This window comes from Streptopelia decaocto (assembly GCF_964273445.1).
Source record: "Streptopelia decaocto genome assembly, chromosome: 5".
Classification (NCBI taxonomy): Eukaryota; Metazoa; Chordata; class Aves; order Columbiformes; family Columbidae; genus Streptopelia; species Streptopelia decaocto.
Genome location: NC_138659.1, coordinates 38,174,737 through 38,194,536, shown reverse-complemented (window position 1 = coordinate 38,194,536; position 19,800 = coordinate 38,174,737). Strand labels below are relative to the sequence as shown.

Sequence of the window (19,800 nt, the reverse complement as noted above, 5' to 3'; positions counted from 1 at the left end):
GTTTAAAATACGTGACGATCACTGGTATTAACGGCAGAGGAGTAATTTACGTAATTATGACATATTTTGCCTGTAAAATGTGCTATATGCAAGTAATACATCTAACTGAGGTGACAGATGATTGTTTTCTGAAAATGTGGCAATGATTTGCACTGCCTTACAGACCTCAAACCGCCATAACTTTTTTACTATTTTTCTATTGTATTTTGTTTATTTTTTTTTTAATGGTAGTCAGACCTTACAGACTGTACACAGTGTACTTGTCATCTTGTACCTCATTAGTGTTAGTAAGGTTTCTTCCCCCTTATTCTGACATGAAATGTATAAAATTTGAAGTTCCTCTAGACTAAAAAGGTAAAAATAAATACTTTCTAAGATGGTCTATCTAATGAGCTGCCAATAACAATTTCCTTGCTCTGTCCCTGCCAGAATTTCAGAAGAGCATTCTTGTTTGTTTCTGGGTATACATGTTTTGAGAATCAGCTGCATTATTTGTACATGCCTCTGAAAATAAATGAGGCTGTTATTTTTGTTAGCAATGGAGGGAAGAAGTCTTGAAAATGTCTTTTGTAGATACAGGATAGAATAGTACACCTGAATTTACACAAATGGAGGATTGCCATGGGAGATTTGATTTGCTGAACATCTTTCCTGGCTCACAGAATCATGCCCTGAATTAGCAGAGCTGCTTTTTGGTAGAAAAAGTAAAAATAAAAATGAATATTCCATGTTTGCTCTGTAGTAGAATGAAAATACCGGGCAGTTCTACAGAGGTGTAAACTAATGTGTTTACCTGAAAGGAGCAGAAGTAAATTCTACCTACAAATTGAGACTTTAAGAACCTTTAAGTCAGTAGATACACCATCCATTTTTACTCAGAGTCTATTGTCATCTTTCAACATTCTCCAAAGGGCCATTGTGCATGTTCCAGCTATGGAGTTAGGGTGCCGTGTTCCTTTTGGACACGAAGCTAGACCCTAAATGAGCAACGCACAGATAAAAGCTTTGTGGTTATTAATGGAGGCTGTGACATGTAAGTATTTTTGTTTATTGCATTAGCTGCAAACAGTCACATTCTTCTTACCCTTGTGAATCTGTTTAAATCACTGACATGTATGTGGAGTTTTACAGTGACTGGAGCAAAATGGTTCATTAAGACTTTGTTAGTTCTGCTGCGTGTATGTGGGTGTTTCATCCTGGGGGGGATGTTGCCCTTTTTGCTGGGGTTGAGGTAGGAGAGAGAGTGGCTGCAATTATGTGTAATCACTGGTGCCACAGAGTCTGTAGCGGGCACTGTGGAAGAAGGGGAGAAAGATAAATCTGTGCTTCAAGGGCAGCTACGATATAAAATTTATTATTGGCAGCAGGACTAAGTAGTGTCAATCAGCAATCCATCAGCAAACTGTTCCTGATTTATTAAAAAAAATGTAATCCTCTGTTTTTTAAATAACTTAATGTATTTCTGTAGTTGTAGCTCATCAAGTCATTATGTGTATGTCCAGTCTTTGCAATAAATGACAAAATGTCTCTGAACGGTTAGACCAAGTTCTGGCCTGTGCCTGCAGCTTGCTCTGGGAGCCACAGAACTACTGCGTGCTTAAATTGCTCGTTCTGGTTATAGGGGAAAAGACAAACCCCACAGAGCTGTAAAGGAAGGATTTTTCTCACTGTTCATTGTATTGTGAAAATGGAGAAACATCAGAAGTTGGCTGCAGTAACGTGCGAGCTCCCAGCCCGCAGTGTGCGCACCATGGCCACGTTAGAGCAAGCGGCACAGAGACACTGCCGCTGACACTGCCACATGTGGGAAATACCTTTGGGGTTCCTGCTCTGACTCACAGGCTTAAGCACACTGATTCAGGCTATAACAGGCCCATAAAACGACATGGTTTGTCTCGGGGGTAAGGGAGAAGCAAGGTGGTTTGTGTGAGTGAGCAGGGGTGCAGCAGCACCTCGGGGTCCCTGCTGGCACCTGCCGCTTTCTTTCTGCGAGGGGAAGTGCAGGAAATGTGATTCCGTCTTTCACATTTACAAAGGCTGGTTGACGGCTGCTGCGCTGCAACCACGATTTAAAACATCTGCTCTTCGGACACAGTGGAAAAAGCTCCATCATTTCTACGTGTGAAGTTCAAGAGGACAAAGAGTCCAGCAGTGATGCGCTGGGAACTGCGTGGCTGCAGATGGAGGGAATTGCATTGAGTTCATTGGTGCATTTTAAGTTGGGGGAAACAAAAGCTTTACAAATACGCAAGATTTACCATGACATCACTAAACCCAGAATAGGTAATGGCTTTGATCACCAGGCACGCTGGAAACCTAAACAAACCACTTGGCCAACATTTTCTTTGCCTTTTGAGCATCCTGGATGATTTAGCTGCACTCTCTAGAAAAAGTCTGTAGTGCAGCTTCATGGTGTAAATGGAATTTAGCCAAGTCCATGATTTTCTCCTGTTGAGGTTTAATTTTGGTCAGTTTGCAGCACAGTATCAGTACCAGAGGAAAACGTTGCTTTTAAGGTCTCAGGGATAGCTTCTCTTTACGTGTCTTAATGGAATATTTTGCACAGGCTTGAATATTAGAGTGGCTTTTGAAACAAATGCTTTTCCTTTGGAAGATTCAGCTGTAAATTACTGGTTTATCTCTAGGGCCTTAACTGGTAGCTGGTTTCCCCATAACATTAACTTCTCAGTTATCCACTTGCAATTGTGTCCTTCCTTTTACATTAAAATATGTTATGGGGGACACCAACCTTGAAATTTTACATACAGTCAGTTTGTTGTCATGGTATTTAGGCTGTAGGTTTTCAGGCTTTTAACATAATTTTTAATATACATGAATTTTTAATTTTTATGTATTTTAAGTCAGTATCTAATATATTGTATGTGTTGGATTTGACTATACTATCAACATAGTTCTGCCAGTGTACTGCAGCCCTCATCTTCATTAGTTCTTCAAGACTGTTCCTTGGCTTTCATGTTGTAAAGAGGGTGTTGGCTTTGTGAGAGTGACAAATACTCACTTTTGCTTTAAAAAAAGATTTCTTTCAGCCAGGATGAGCTTTGATTTTTGTCTGCTTGTATGCTCTCCCTGGGCCAAGCATTGTGAAATGTAGAGCTAATCTACCTTTGCCTAATTGTAAGTCAAACAAAAGATGATTAATACATTTTTAAGAGTAAACACCTTTATGGAAAAGAATAAATGCACAGGATCAGTTTTCTGTGAAAGTTTCTGGTGAAAAGCATGAAACTTTAGAACTGAAAATCGGATGGGGGTCTAGAATGTGGATTGAATCTTCAAGATTTGGAGAGTTTTCAGACTGGTGCATGGGTCCAGACACAGACAGGTGGGACAACTGAGAATCACAGAGTTTCAGATGAGAACAAGTGGGAGCAAGGCCCCTCCATGCTTATTTAATTACTCCTTTTGTTTTTAATTGAGAAGGGGAGAATGTACTGGGCTTTCTAAGAAAGTGAGTCATATGGAATTGTGTTCTTTTTCCCCCCTCTTTCACCTTCCTGAACAGCTGTGAATCTGCTGGCAAGTTTCAACCAGATTTCACTGAACTTTGCAGAAACTGAATTGTCTTTGGAGATTTTAACCTCTTGTTCCAAATGGTGACATTTCACTGCTGAGCAGGGGAGAAAGGTCCAGGTTGGCTGCTCCGTGGAGGAGATGGTAGGGTCTGGTAGCATGGAAGGGACTGAGTTCGAGTGCTGGGGTTGGGTGTGGGAGCGTGGGGACGGAGGAGTCTGTAGGAGGGAACCAGGCGTCATTTGCTGCTCATGGAACAACTTGTTGTTTTTTCTAAATCTTCCTCGTAGTCCAAAGGCTGCCCCGTGGAGGTAAGTCCGCATGGAGCAAGCACAGCAGTAAACGCTACTCATCAGCTTCTAATGGCCCCTTCACTTTGCCTTCTTCAGAGCTGTTCTCTCGATCCTTTCAAAGTGCCACCTGAAAAGCTCTTCTCCTTTGTCTGTGCCCCTCAAATTTCTTCCTCTTGCTGCTCTGCAACTCTCAAGCTTTGCATATAGCTATTTAAACAGCCCTAACCACCACCTTATTGATTTAGGATTTTTAGTTTGTGATTCTGTACTTTTATTATTCTGGAAATAACTGTGTGATGCCTTTATGTGAAAGCTGTGCTATTAAAAAAAAAAAAAAAAAAAGTTTGGTTTTTCCCCCCCTAAATTATAATATTCTTCTCCCCTGGAATGTTAGGCGTGGTGACAAAATTCTGGGAAATTGGATTCGTTGTTTGTGACAGGCATCATATCAGCCTACACAATGATGGAATGATAATGTGTCCATTTAGGGAGTATCATCTCATCCTTGGATGGCACTCAGATCCCTGTATGTGTGTAGTTAGTAGCTCCATGTGGAACAGCAGCTTAAGCTGTGACGGCGCATGTGTGTTGCTGTGGAAAGCAGTAGTCTCTTAGGAAGCTATACTCAATAAAGCTATAAATGATGTGACTGTGCACTTGCTCATACATGTAAAACTGTCACCATCCCTTGGAAAGCACCAACTGAAAACAGCAAGCACACTGCTGGCTTTGGCGCTTCTTGTAAAGTGAAGGGCTAACATTAATTAGTAATAATTAGTAGTCCTGCAGAGGTTCAGCAGTGATTCAGAAAAATTATATTAATAAAACTGTTGCAATAAGTTGGGATATTTATCCACGTTTCTGATGCGCCCTTATCAAACTGGATCTAACCAGTGTTCTCCTCTTTGCTCCTCTACCTCACAACACAATTCAGTTAAGAGAAAGGAGGTCAGTGGCCTGAGATAAACCAAACATGTGCTAGGTCTCCTGGCTTCATTGCAGCGGGCACTCAGAGCTGGCAGGGGTGACAATTTCAGCAAGTGGTTATCAAGAGAGAGGGAGGGAGCTAGAGCTGGGATTTGCTGAAAATACAGAGCAGAATGAGTAACCGTTTGGCTTTTTTTTCATTTGCCAGACAAAACAAAAAAGGAAACCAGTTCCATGTCATAGAAACTTCTTGTTCAATAAAAATTCTCATTTTTCATATTTTTTAGTCCTTAAGAATTAATTTGAACATCAAATATGTATAAGACCTCCCCTTCTGAATGCTTAGGAATCTACAGTATGTTTACAGCTCAGATTATTTACCAAGGTTGGCAGACATTTGTGCATAGTGTGAGTTGAGCCGAAGTTTGTTTTCCTGGCCAGGACATGCACCTTGGTCTTCAAGTACCAATGATTTTTCTGCATCATCGTAATTCAACCTAAACATTTGTCTGATATTTCCACATGAAAGACCCCTAGTATTGAGGCCATCAAATATGAGAAAGCAATGAAGTCTGGGATGACTGCTTAAATATTTAAATAATATTTGTATTTTCAGTTTGTGGTTGTATTTGTAAATGTTTGTGTCCTTGCCAGGTCTGTACATTAACGAAGGAAGACAACCGGAGAGTGGGTGTGATCCCAAGTGATGAACAGCTCCATGTGTTACCTCTGTACAAAATTTCACAAACAGATGAATTTGGCACAGAAGAGGGACTGGAAGCCAAGATAAAAGCCGGAGCCATACAGGTGCTCACAGCTTTTCCCAGAGAAGTGCGAATGTTAGCGGAGCCTCTCAGAGCTACGAAGAAAAAGAAACCAGACACGAGGAGGACCCCAACTGAAAAGCAGCCATTGATAGATAAAAAATACCCAACGCCAGTAAAGCTGAAAACTGAAGCCCCAGAAAATCTTGGCAACACTTTGCATTGTTTAGGTGAGTGGTGCTTATTAAATTCTGCCCGTCTCCTCTGATACTGTGCTGCCTCTTACCCCTTGGAGGGGAAGGAAAAGCTCCTTACTGCTCAATTTTATAACATGGTTGTATATTCTGCATTTTAGGGCCTAACGAGCAAGTTATTGTAGTCAATATTCTCTCTTGGCACAGGAAAAAAAACCAGGTGATCACCCAAAAATAAGTTTGTGGTGATGTGTTAGCACCAGTGGAATATTTCCAAGTTCCTTTATTCTAATAAATTGTGCCAGTAGGATCATCTTGAAATACTGGTGTAGGAATGTTTATCTAAATAACAGACATGAATTTTATAATTTTGAATTTATTTAATGAGCCACATTCCAGATACATGTAGTAGATTTGAGTGGAGGAATAGTAGTTATGTGTATTTAGAAGAACTGGGAAGTTGTTCTGGAATACTGAAATAGAGTTACAAACTGCCTATCTGTGTGTGACATTGGAGTTATAAACAGGCATGGCTTCGGTATCCAAAAACCAGGCCTTTAACAAGAATTGTACCGTGTGCTTTGGAACACAGAAGGTTACTTCTTAAGCATGCAAAAATAATAAAATAACTGTGTAAACAAGCCAACTTATGTCATTTGTCTGAAGCATTTTGGTAAAGTAATTTAAAAGGCCTGCTGATAAAAATAAGTCCCAGAGTGAGGAAGAAATACTTTTATGAGTGAGGAAGTTGTTCACAGATGGAAAAGTAAGAATGTCAATAGAAATATTTAGTTTCTCTCATAAAAGGGCAGGTTTTGTCATTAGAGTTTTGCCAGTAGAATCCCCCAGAATAGATGTCACTACTAATCCCCACATGTACTGGTGGCACAGATCGCTGTGCTTGGCCACGGGAACAATGTGGAAGAGGCTTCACCCACCGGGCAGCAGCGGCCGAGAACGTTCAGGTTTGCGAAGGTCAAGGTGTTGTGCTGCATGGGAGAGAAACAACTCGAAGCATTTCTGAGTCAGCGGCAGGTGTCATTTTAGTCCTGAGGAATGGAAAATTTTAGACTAGCTGAGATTCTTAAGTTCCATATGCAAACAAAATCAAAAGGCTTGTGACACAGAGGAGTTGAAACTAGACTATCCAGTAGTCGCTCCTGATGGTGAACTGGAGGAAAAAAAATATTATTTAATTTAAATCAGGATCCCTCCATGGTTAATAGTGGCATTCAATTCTGATGACACCATTTGAACATAAACCAAAAGACAAAGGTTTGAAAAATAGATTTTAAAAAGATAGAAAAACTTACTAGGGGAAGAAAAAAAAATGACTACAGTTGTAGGTAAGCAGTGAATAAAGTCCTGCTAAAGGTATGTTAAGCAAGTCAGATACTGCTATTACATTTTCTCCTAACAGAAGAACAAAATAATAGCTAGCTGTGTTTCAACTGTAAAGGAAAAGCTATTGATACATCGTGTATGTAATGTATAGCATTCTATTTACTGATGAAGACAAGAGTTTAGAATATTGGTTTTGCTTTTTAAATATTAAAAAGAGTATGGAGAATGTGCAGTGAGAGAACTGGTATGTACCACCAGTCATGTTTTTGGCCGTGTGAGGCTGTGGCTCCTCAGAGCAGCCTGAGAGGATGAGGAAGGAGTCACGAGACCGCTGTGCTGTATTGTCCATTATGTAGATGTTGTATGTTCTGAAAGAGACCTGACCTGCCCTTCAGAGCTGTTGCACGATCCCCCAGCTGCAAAGCTTGAGACTCCTGTAACCTGCGCATCTTCCACTGCATGGAGTCCTGGAAATGAAGAAGGGATGACAGGAAACTGTCTTTACCTGGCAGCAGAGCTGGCAGTGAGGGGGATTTTCCGAGTGCTGAAGACAGACAGGTCATAGATCATGGCACAGATTTTGGCTTAGTAGAGTGTGGAGATGCAAATACTTGGTTTGAATCTCATCTGTGCCAAGTCCCTTGCAGAAATGCGGTGTATTAAATAGGGTGCACATGTCACACACCTCTTTGCAGCGTAGCAGTGCAACTGATATTTTTTACATTTGTGCTAATATTGAGAGCCTTCAAAATCGTCAATTATTGTTAAATATGTATTAAAAGTAGAGGCTTCACACTCTTCCTTGTATGGTCCTGTCATTTAACCACATTATTCTGGACAAATAAACTTTACAGACAGAGAGGTTATTTTTCTCTCCATAAATACTGGCAACTCTTCTTGGCCTGCATTGGATAGACCAGGAGATGAACCACCAACGTAGACAGTTGTGTGCTGGCCACAGCGAAGCCGTCCATCAGCCAGCAGCTCCTGCTGCAGCTGCCCCAGCCGCTGATCTGCAGAGCATGTGGGACTCTGAACAGAGACGCTGGAAGCGCAGCATGTCTCAGAGCCTTTGGAGGAAGGTGTTTTTATTGGCTGAAAGGCTTTTGAGTTTGATTTCATAGAAAAGGTTTTTAAGGAGTTGATGTGGTTTCCTTATGTCCCTCCGCAACTAACAGCTGTGTCCATAATTTACCCCACTTTGCCTTTTTGCATTCCTATTGAAAGAATGGTTTTTAATCCATCTCTGTTTAAGACAGAATAAAGAGTAGTTCTATATTTGGTAAAGCAATTAAGCATTCTGTGTGTTTATGAAATGAAGAAACACTGACAGAGATGGTCTTTTATGACACCATGGGAGGCCTCTCTGTGGAGTGCTGGTTGCCAGCAAAGCGCATGTAAAGTAAAGCAAGTTCAGGACATGACGCAAACCCTCGAAGTTGCTGGAATTCTTTCCAGTTACTCCAGTGGACTCTGGATTGAACTTGTCCATGAGGAGAACAAGTCATTTGAGGAGACTGTTCCACAAACAAGGTGGCAGCAGGGTGCCAGGACTAGGAACTGAGGAGGGAGCTGACAGAAACCAAACAACGCTGGCTCCACAAAGATCGGAAATAATTGAAGTGTGGCAATGAGATGGAAAATGGCCAGATTGCATGATGCAGCTTTGTGTAAGAATGGATTTGCCAGGAGTGTGTGTTGCCAGATACTAGATACTATTTTTAAAGAAAATTTCTGAGTGGTTACTTGCTAATACACAAATCACTGTAATTCAGTAACTTCATTACTGGACAAGATCTAAAAATGCACTTTTTGCTTCAGTCATCATGTGTGACTAAGGCAGCCGAGAATTTTTATTGTTTCACAGGCTTAATTTCAGACAGACTAAATTCCATCATTTCTGTCAAAACCTGTAGGCAGTGCTCCCTGCCAGCCTGGGCAGTGCTGCGGCAGCACGCAGCTGCTGCGGAGCGCTTGGGGACAGCTGGGCCGGGGCAATTTGGACTGAGGGGTTATTTCATTGTATTTGTTTATTTTATTCATCGCTCTGTGAAATACCTTTCTATTTTATGTAGCAGCTGTCAGACTGGAAAAGGTTAAGTTGCTACTTCAGCAGGGTTATTATGTATGTACTTATGGTCACAGAGATATTCCTAAAAAGATAAAAATAGCGATTTTTTAAAACCTGTAGTCATCATGTATATCTTCATATTAGAAAGCAAGTATGAAAATATTACAAAAGTTGTATTTTATTAACTGATGAAAGTACTTACACTTTGTGTATATTTTTCTTAGGGAACAAAACAGATGCTTTAAAACCTGGAATAAAAACAGAGACTTCTGATCACCTCTATGCCATGAAACATACTTCAAACACTACTAAAAATTGTTCCTTGTTAAAACAGTATACGGCTTCCTCCCCTTTTAAGGTGGATAGTTTACATCCTTATTCATCTTTAGCACATAAGCCTGGGATAACAGCAGTGACTAATATTCAACAAGATTTTTCAGTTCCCTACGGGTATTTTGAATGCAGTAGTAAGCAACCTCACGTGACACCTTATGTTAATTGTAAGAACTTTGATGTGTCGGTCAAAGATTATACTGGAATTTTGCTGGACGAGAAGATGAATGGTGCGCCCCACCTTCTTCCCGAGGTCACTGCTCCAGGCCCCCCAGCCCACAAAGACCCCCTGCCCACGATACTTGAACATCAGCCAGACAAACAGAACTGTCAGCTGCAGTTGGACAACTCTCCTTCTTCACAGATGATCAGCTCTGGTGATCTGTTGGGACCGCTGAGCTCTCCGGCCAAGGATGCGGTCGGAAGCAAGGCCGACTGTTCCCAGGGGTGCCCGATGGAAAAGGGCGGCGGCTCCCATCGAGAACAGGTATGCGATTTTGATTGTGGCGACGAAAAGCAAAACAGCGCACTGGGGCAACCGACAGACGCCGAAGAAAAAGCTGAGGAACTGTGGTCAGACAGCGAGCACAATTTTTTGGATGATGACATTGGCGGGGTTGCTGTGGCACCTTCTCATGGTTCTATCTTAATTGAATGTGCAAGACGTGAACTCCACGCTACCACACCAATTAAAAAACCCAACCGCAATCATCCCACAAGAATTTCTTTAGTTTTCTACCAACACAAAAATTTAAATGAGCCAAAACATGGTTTAGCCATGTGGGAAGCGAAGATGGCTGAGAGGGCAAAAGAAAAGGAAAAAGAAGCAGAAAGATTAGGAACGGAGAATACTGAACTAAACTCCAGTAGCAGGAAAACAAAGCAAACAAGTGACAACAGAGATATTTTTTATGAAGACAATGAGTTCAACCAAATCCCATCACGCAGAGCATTAACAGTAACGAAGGATAACATAATAACGGTGTCTTCGTATGCCCTTACACGTGTCGCGGGGCCATACAACCACTGGGCATAGGCTGGAGTACCAACCGCCTCCTCTTGGTGCAGTGTTACACAGTGTTTCTTTAAGGTGCTGTTAAAGAACAAGTCTCGTGTCGTTTACTATTTGCTCATCTCAACCATTTTGAGGCTGAGGTAAAAAAAAAAAAAGGGGGGGATTTCTTCTTAAACTGTGACTTTTAACATTTGGTGGTGCTCAAGCACATTTTAAGCAAAAAAAAAAAAAAAGAAAAAAGAAAAAAAGCTGTATAGTTTTAATACATTCTAAAAAAAGATTTTGTTTAGGTTATTAACCTTGATTGAATCATTCAGTTTATTACCTTTAGGAATTTATATTTTGGTGCTTTAAATCAAGTCTGTTTACTACAAAAATCATTTATAGGAATTTTAACAGGTTCACATTTTATGATGTTAAATCAAGTTACACAATAATAGCTCTACACAGCTCTTGGTGCTTAACCACATCCAACAGTTAAAAATAAATAAGCTGAATTATTACTTCATGGTGCCATTGCTTTAACAACTTCCAACCATTGCTATAAAGCCCAAATTGCAGATAAATCTTTTAGAAAACCAATTAATTTTTTTCTCTAGATTTGTCATTATGTATGAAATGAAGTTATTGGTAATGATGGCTGGAAGTTGTTTTTAAGCTGTAAATATATATTTTAAAAGCACTTTCTATTTTTAAAATTAACTTGAAATAGTATAGTATAAGGATCATATTGTCTAAGGTTTGTGCATACTCTACAGAAGAAATCATTTTATTCTTGCTGTGTAGAGTTCCATTTTGTTACAGCTGCAGTATCTAGGCTAATAGCATATGTGATTGTTTTTAGACTTGCCCTTTTTCATCCAAGATTTTATGTCGCATATAAATGACAGTTATGAAATACAGAAACATTTTTTTATTTTCAAGAGAGTGTACAAACATGAAATTAGGAGATGTCTTGTCAATAAGTGTGTTGCTGTTGGGACTTATGAATATTATTTTTTTTTTTAAAGGCAGCATTTGTTATGATTTCTTTGAGCAATAAGTGCATAAGTCTCGTTCGTTTCAAGCATTATAAGTTAACACGACAACCAAATGTTCCTAATGCCTCAGGGGTAGGATTGTTTTGGGATAAAAAAATACCCCCTAGAGTTGCCTTATTCTATTCTGGAAAGAAAAAAAAAAAAAAATTGGGAAAATACAAAGGAAGTGTTAAAAAACTATGAAATTTCTAAAATTTAACTGCAAATTTTTCATTAGGAATAACCCATCTGTGATATTCACCAGCTTTCTAAGTTCAGTTTTTTTACAAAAATGTTTTGTAAATTTTTTAAGCAATTTATACATTTCATGTAGAAAGGGTTGTATTCTTCCTTCCAAACATAGGAAATTTATGTTCTCCATTCTGTTGAAAAAGTGACATATCATGAAATGAATATTTGCTAAACCAGAGGAAAAACAGACACTCCACTGCTTTTAAATACTGTAGCATCCCACTCTTCTTTCTGATTCTCCTCTCCTTTGTATTTCTTTTTTTAAACTTATTTATTTAAACCAAGTACCAAATGGCAATGTTAGGTAAGGACCGACCTCATCCTGCAAGTTCTTCCACAAGACCCACTGGCGCCAGGACTCCTCTCGTCACCGAGAGCTGCAGGATCAGGCCCAGAGACGAAGCTGTTCCCTAATTCTGCCTCCGAGTCCCCGCCTGGGGAACCTTGTAGGTACAGCAAGGTCGGAGTTTTCCAGTGTGAAAATACACTAATAATATACTTGATAATATTATCATGTAGTGGTGCTGTAACAGAGGAATATGAACTATCTAGATCTGCTTTATTTAAAACCTAGACAAGGTGCTTTTTCCTTGAAAAGTTGAACTGTAAACGCTAGATTTACAGTTTTGGTACGAAAAGTACGAAAATGGTATTTTTAACACATAGTGCCAGTTAGGACCTTGGTGCTACAAATACTTAAACGCGGCTGTAGATCAATGTGACACTTCTCCTGTGTAGACGTACACACACATAGAAGTAGCAATCACTATGTAACAACCCTGGGCTCAATTCTACAGGTTCTTGTTGACACTAACAAAACCGTCGATGGCAGAGGATGGCCGAACTGAACCCGTTCTTTGTATCTTACCTATTTTAAGTAAAATTTGTAAAAACCGGGTATGCTGCAAATTTTAGTTCAAAGCTTAATATTAGTTCAAATAGAGGATATGAAGGGATTGTAAATAATAAAACAATATTATGCCATCATTTTGTACCAGCAGTTTTATGCTTCTTGACTATGTAATATACAGTATACATCAGATCATTATGGTATTTTGTGTGCCTTAGATTTCCATTTTAAAACTTGTATATTTTTGGTGAGCTGAAGATTAGTAAGAAGTCCAGCTGTCCAAACAGTAAGTAGTACTGTATGTTCTCTAGCTGTTCCATTCATGTATTTGCTATTTGAAAACCCTTGTCTGAGACCACGACCAATCATCTACAGAAGAGATTAGTTTATTGGTTTCACTGATGGTGCTGATAGCTTTAGTTTGTATCAATGCAAATTGAAAAAAAATCGGCGCTGTCATGTCAAGAACAGTTTTTCTACGCAAGATCAGTAAATTGCAGAGCCATCTCTTTACCTTTTAAAATGTTCAGATCATTAAAGTGGATCATTTTTACTTGAATCTTCCCCTATAAATACCCATCTTTAACTTATGTATGATTGGAAACTTCAAGATTAAAGCGTTCCCATGAAAAACCAGCAGCTTCCCTCAAAGAAGTGAGCAACTGAAAGGATTCCCCACACACAGCCCCTGGCAAGTCACTGCACAAGTCAGTGCAGGTCTGCCTTTTTGAAATAGTGATTTTTAACAGAGAAAAGGAAATCATAACGTCATAGTTGATGCTGTTAACTGATAGGTGCTAAACTCACTGTTGCTGCTTTATTAAGACAAATTGCATGAGCAAAATCTCTGGTCTGTACAATAAAGTCTCATTTGCGGTGCTCTTTCCTCGGCTGTCTATCCCATGGGTGCTTTCTCAGCACGTCCCCAGCAGGCAGGTGAGCCGCCTGCTTTTATTTCTGCTGGGGCAGAAATAAGGCAGTTACTGCCTTTTATTTCTGCAGGGGGTGATTTGAGAAGCTAAGATTTTCTGTTGCTGTACTATGCTATAGAAAATGCAAGTATTCACTGTTCTTACAACTATGTGCTAGCTATTGTAACATTTCAGAATATTTATCAGTCTTGTACACCAATTAATGTTAGTCTGAGTAAGGTTATCATTTTATAACAGTATTTGTTTCTTGTAATTTGTTCTTACCCCTTAACAAAGTCCTTCCAGGATCGCCATATCAGGACCTGGATCTAAAGTTAAGGCAGCCGGCTAGGTCAGACCTGCGTATTTCACTTGGTTTCTAACAGCTGGCACTGAGCTTTTGGTGAAAAGACAGAAAATGGATTCAGGTGGGGGGGTTGTTGTCTTTTGAGCCGTTTTGACAGTACATTAGCAAAAAACTTGTGATCCAACATGGGAGGCCCCTGACTTCCCACAAGAAATGTCTCTCATCCCTTTCTTCTCTGCAGGAGCCTCGTCCCTCTTGAGTTCTTGCAGTTGTGTTTAATTCAACAGTGAATTTTACTGGTGCAGTTTCTCTGCGCTTACTGATTTGTAACACGCTCGTGTATTACAGAAAACAGGAAAAAAATACTTCTAGAAGTTCTAGTCACAAGATTCAAAAAACTTTTTAAGAACTTACAAATACTTGTGACTTTCTAGCTCTAACAGTTGTATTCAGATTTTTTTAAGGACTTTTTAAGCTAAGTTTTATTAAGAAACTGCTGTTAAAAGTCCTTACCTATGACAGCGCTTCTCTATAGTTAGATTTAGAAATAGCTGTAGTATCTTAAGCAACATTTTATGTTAAGCATGGGTAAACGACAGCTTCTTTAGTACTCAAGATTATTTGTAACATACAACTGTTCGGGGTTCTTTAAACACCTCTGTAATATCATTGCAGTATTATGCTAAATTGGGCAGGTTCAGCTGGGGTCCCGTTTCCGTCGCAGCAGCCCCATTGACTGCACTGTGCTCATTCATCAAGCTTTCAGGCAATTCTCATATTTAACTGGATGGGTATGAGTTGACCCAAGTCTGTGTGGACTCAGACCCTCACGACCCTACAATTAATAGGTTTTGCAAGGACAGATGGAGAGAGATTTGGAGTAAAAATGTTGTACTTCTGGTTAAACGTAGAGGTTACAGTGTTTTTAGCATGAGAAGTGATTCAAAGTCTGTAGAGAGACAGTACCTTCACCCCAAGTTTCAGGCACTCAGGCTATTTCGGACACCTGCAGGTTAATGCTTTTGGCCGCTTTGTTTGATTTTTCTCATCTGATAGGCTGTTCAATGAGAGATGAGAACAGAAGCATGCTAACCAAGCTGCATCTTCATGGCTTTGGATTGAAAATGTAAGGTCAGTCTTGCCCTTTCACTTCCCATGGCATTTTTCGTGTGTGACATAAGCTCCTTTTATTAAGCTGTCCTCAGCTTTGTAATCTTTTTATATATATATACTTTTTCTCCTTTTTTTCCACAGAAATCCTGTAATTTCTAGGTTAACAAGGGGAAATAACTGTGCCCTCAGATATGTGAAAAACTAAACTGCATGTTCACTTCCACACTTTGTATATGTTACCAGCAATTACATTTGGGCAGTGTTGAACAAACTCTTTCTCACCAAAATTCAGATTAGGGACTTTGTGATATATCTGCCATAAAATTGTGCTTTATTTCTTGTGTGAAAGGTCTCTGCCCAACTATGACCCGAGATGCTGTATGTGATCTGATTTTAAATAACACAACTAGAGATGAGGTACAGTCCAATCCCTTTTGGAAATTCTGGCTTTCTTCTTAATTTTATCAGGTGTTGATCTGACCTTCAGGAAGTGTAGAGGGAACATATTTTCTGTGAAATTCAACTGTGGAGAAAGTTGCTATAGCGATTGTGGCACCGTGTGCTGCACTGCAGTGTCTGTGCACAGTGCTGCTTCTGACTCATAAGGATGTGTCACCATGTCACCCAGCTCTAGATACATGTGCAACTTCATCTCTTTCCACAGTTCCTCTGGAGACACTGATATTTCCTTTGTCCTTTGCCTCTGGATGCTGGTTTGAATTAAAAAAAAAAAGAAGAGGAGGGAGAGAGTAGGTTTTCTTAAAGACCAAGGATTTCTAATTGTTGTATCTAATCAGGCACCAGAATACACACGGTTCACTTCTTCTGAAGAGTGGTTGAAAATATATTTTGCGTTTATTACTTTTGCGTTTATTACTTTTCTAGTAAACGTTTTTGGCTATTTGAGAAGAGCAAAACTTTTTGTTTAATACTATCATTTATGTACTTAACTAAATTGTGAAGACTTAATTCTACATAATGCTGTATTGTCTCCCTGAAGAACGCTTAATTTTGACTAGTGTTGATTAGCAGGTACTGCTTCCTACGACCACCTTTCTCACTCTGTGGTCTCTTTCTGGCTGTGGTGAGCCGTTTCCACCGGTCACACTATAACCTGCTGCTGAATGCTTTCAGTGCTTGGAACTGCTCGTGGGTTCCTCCTGTCTGTCTGCAGAGCTGCCAGCCCGCTCCTCGGTTCCACACACACTCTGCTGCTGCCATGTGTGTAAATCAGCCCATCTTCAGCTCAGGAATATCATGAGAATTTACTCTTCTTGTGACTCTTCCAAAATTGTTTTCTTTCAGTCATCTTTTATTCTATATGACAGTTCTAGGGTTGTTTTTTGGTTTTGCTTAATGTTTTCTCATATGGAGCATGAAATACTGCAGTTGGGTAGTATTTTAATTCCAAGAAAGAGGAGCAATTAATTATGTCACCATCAGTGTTTTCTTTTTAAATCAAATGATCAATTTTCCCAGTAATGTTCAGATTTATTGACGTAATCATTACACTTTGTTCTTATACCTGCAAGTAGCCAAACCGAAACTTTGCAAGACTCAAACTATTCACCCCCAAGAAGGGAAAGTCATCTGTTCTCAGAGTACCAGGTGTTTGCTCCTGTTGCTCGCCTCTCTGCGGAATGCTCTCTTTTCTTTTTGGTGACTCCACCAGCTCTGCTCATATCCAGGCTAAGACAGGTGCTGCAGACCCTGCGTAGTTTGAAGAGCAAGAGTGTTTCTTTACGTCTTCTGGTCATATCCCTGTGTGGGGATCACTGTCCTTGTGAGCAACCCAAGTATTGTGTAAGTGAAATGCCTTAACTAACATAGAACTGCTTGGAAAAAAAGAGTGGAACAATGAGTTATTTTTTTTTTATTTCTGGAATTGATTGAGCTTGAGCAGGAAATAATAAAGTAGTTACTGCCTTTTATTAAAGTGTATAGAGGTGTCAGCATCACTGGTTTCCTCTTTCTGAGACATGAAGACTTTAAGGATCCTTTTTTCAATTTAGGTCCCCAGTTCATCATCTCAACATTGTTTGCAGTGTTTAACCACATTCTTCAAACTTCAGTTTTAAAACTATGAGATGCTTCTCGATGCTGTATCCTTAATTCTTCCCACAACAGTATCTTTTTCTCTTTTCTTCTCCTGGACCATTAGATATGTAATTTTTCCACACACACATTAAAATGCTAGAATCTTCCGACAGCATACTTGCAGTGAATGCAAGACTGGGGTGCTAAATAATCTAATGTGAAGGCAACTTGGTGACTTAATCTGTTTGCTGTGACGGATTAACACCGTTGTTTTCAACCCTTTGCGCACCTTACCAGCTTCCCTGATAAAGTCAGAGAACGCAGGCATGGACCTCAAAAAGCATTCGTAAGGAGCACAGATTTGGCAGTTAAACTGGAGTTACCAGTTACTACAGCTCAACTGTATTCCAGAGAAGTGCTGTTGCAGTGGAGCGAGGGAACTGCTAGTTTGATGTTCAGTATTGCAGTTGTTGCCACAGAACGTTTTAATACTGTTGTGGAAAGTTTTGTGACCTGATCAATATTTTACATGTAAATCTGTATTATAATATTGTAATGGGAAAGGGTCTAGGGTTTGGGAGTCATCTTAAAATAAGAATGAGGGCCCTGATTCTCATTTATACTACTGTCCTTTGCATACCATTAAAAGCATAAAGGGGGCCTTAAATGGATGTTGATTCAGCTTGCATCCTTCAGAGTATCCTGTTACACTGATAATGGTATAAAAGGTCAGTACTATAAATCAAAACTGTTATCAAATGACTGGTTTGTACAGTTATCTGAAATCAATTTCATTATATCCCTACTGTGCACATACTGGCCAGTAACATGCAGCTTCTTCTTGGTTCAGAAATATAGGTGGAAAAGAAACTGGCTTGTTTTTCATCGAGTTTAAGTATTCACTTGGCTGTCCTTTTCCCAATGTTGTCTACAAAGAGAATGTGGTAAAATATTTGTACCCCTTGGTAATGGCTGGGTCAAAAATCCTACAGAATAGTCAATAATCTTATTTCTAAGCTTTGTTAGTTTATCTTAAAATACTTACTTCTCCTTATCATAACCTGATCCCTTTTACTTGTCTATATGAAATGGGGTTGTGACAACCTACTGAACTTGATGCTCTTCTGACTGAAGAGCCAGCAGGGTGTGCAGAATTATGCAGTGTCACACTGGGCTGAGTTTGGAGCCACAAAGCTAAAAGCCACCGTTTTCTGACTGCCCTGACCGGTGACACCCAGCAATCAAACTCTGTGAGCATCCAGCCCTGCTATGTTGCAGTGATGAAACGCAATGCAATGCAAACTTCCCTTTCAAAAAAAAGGTTGGAGGATAAGGAAATATATTGATTCTTAAATTTCTGAACTGCAGGGATACTGCAGAGCCTAATGAGAACAGATTTTGACTAACTTATGATTGCCAGTCTAATCCATGCAAATCAAAAGGCAGTGTCTGAACTTCATAAATCTCTTGTCCTCAAAATGAAAAAGTAACTGTAGGCAAGAAAAACAAATGTGTTATCCCAATACCAGTAACAGAAACCCAGTTCTAACCAATAGAAACACTCAGACATTTCAATCTTTAACAATTAATTACTCTGCCATTATAAAAGTCAGAATTTCTTTCCTTCTCTCTTTCTTCTTTTCTCTCTCTCTTTCTTTGGGATGCATTTGATATTTATTTTTCAGTTTTGAACTTGTGGTTTTGGATTATTCCACTTACCAACCTACTGTATTTAGACCTGGAAGATAAAATTAACGTTTTCAAACAAAAGATGATGTACAGGGAGAAAAAAATCAGAAAGAAAAAGCACTTCATTATGTCACAGTATTTACAGGAGAAAGTATAAAAATTACTTCTTTTCTTAAAAAAAAACCATTTGGGGCCTGATTCTTTCCTAGTGTAACTGAGCACAGCTTCATGAGGCTGCTGGAGCTGTGAGGAGTTACACCGGCTGAGAAACTGAACCTTAAAATCTTGTTTGCAGACAAGGGAACCCTTACCAGCAGTACTTGAAGACTTGTGAGTTGTGACTGCATGTTACTTGAAAGATCTAATTAAGCTATGTTTTTTGGTGCAAGCAGTTGTTGTACATGATTTCATGTTTATGTAGCAAGATGCATTAAAATGTTGATACTAGTATTGAAACATACATGTAAAAATTGTTGTTGTGGAAATTGTCTGTTCTATTCTATTTTTCTTGTGTGTCTCATCTGTTTAGAACGTAAACTTTTTTTTATTGTCCTAACTGAATAAGGCTAAATGAATACTGTAATTGAAAAATATATTTTAAATCTTGTCATGAGTTTTTAAAAAGACTATTACAAATTGTATCATTCCTGATCACACAGAACTTTGTGGGTGGTTTTAAATAAATTTTATACTTCTATTTTGCACTTAGTAGTCTAATTTTTCTTTCCTGCATTTTTCATGCATTTCTTCTTGTAAAATGTTTTAAAAAATAAAAGAAAATTGTTTTCCCAATACAAAGCAAACCAAAGTCATGCTGAAGTGTATATAAAAACTAAAAATTTAGGCCAGGAGAGCTTTTACCATACAAATTACAGTGAAGTTAATGCCCTGCTCCAAAATACATCATATAATGCTACATATATGCCCTGTTTAAAATTATTACATGCTTGAAATTCTAGACATGGAATTCTAAAATTACTGATTCTAAAGCTAGAAATAGTCTAGTCTTGCAACATACCTGAGGGTGCCAAGAACCTCATCAAAGATGTTTTGGCAATAGCCAAGAGTTACTCTAATAACTAGTCCTTAGATTCTATATGTTTATACCATTTACCCAATAGTCAGTAAAACAAAAGTTGGTAAAACATCT

General features: G+C 39.2%; 1 protein-coding gene across 6 annotated transcripts in view; it reads left to right on the top strand.

Moving 5' to 3' along the window:
• The window catches only part of TET1 (tet methylcytosine dioxygenase 1), a 70,527-nt gene extending 51,173 nt beyond the window's left edge, over positions 1-19,354 (top strand). For 5 of the 6 annotated variants that reach the window (XM_082054264.1, XM_082054267.1, XM_082054265.1 and 2 more), the window contains 2 exons: positions 5,406-5,745; positions 9,349-19,354. In XM_082054264.1, the coding sequence (XP_081910390.1) occupies positions 5,406-5,745; positions 9,349-10,493 (1,485 nt within the window). In that variant the 3' untranslated portion in view covers positions 10,494-19,354. The remainder of the gene's footprint in view (positions 1-5,405; positions 5,746-9,348) is intronic. The other variant, XM_082054268.1, reaches the window with a different exon arrangement.
• The last annotated feature ends 446 nt before the right edge of the window (positions 19,355-19,800 follow it).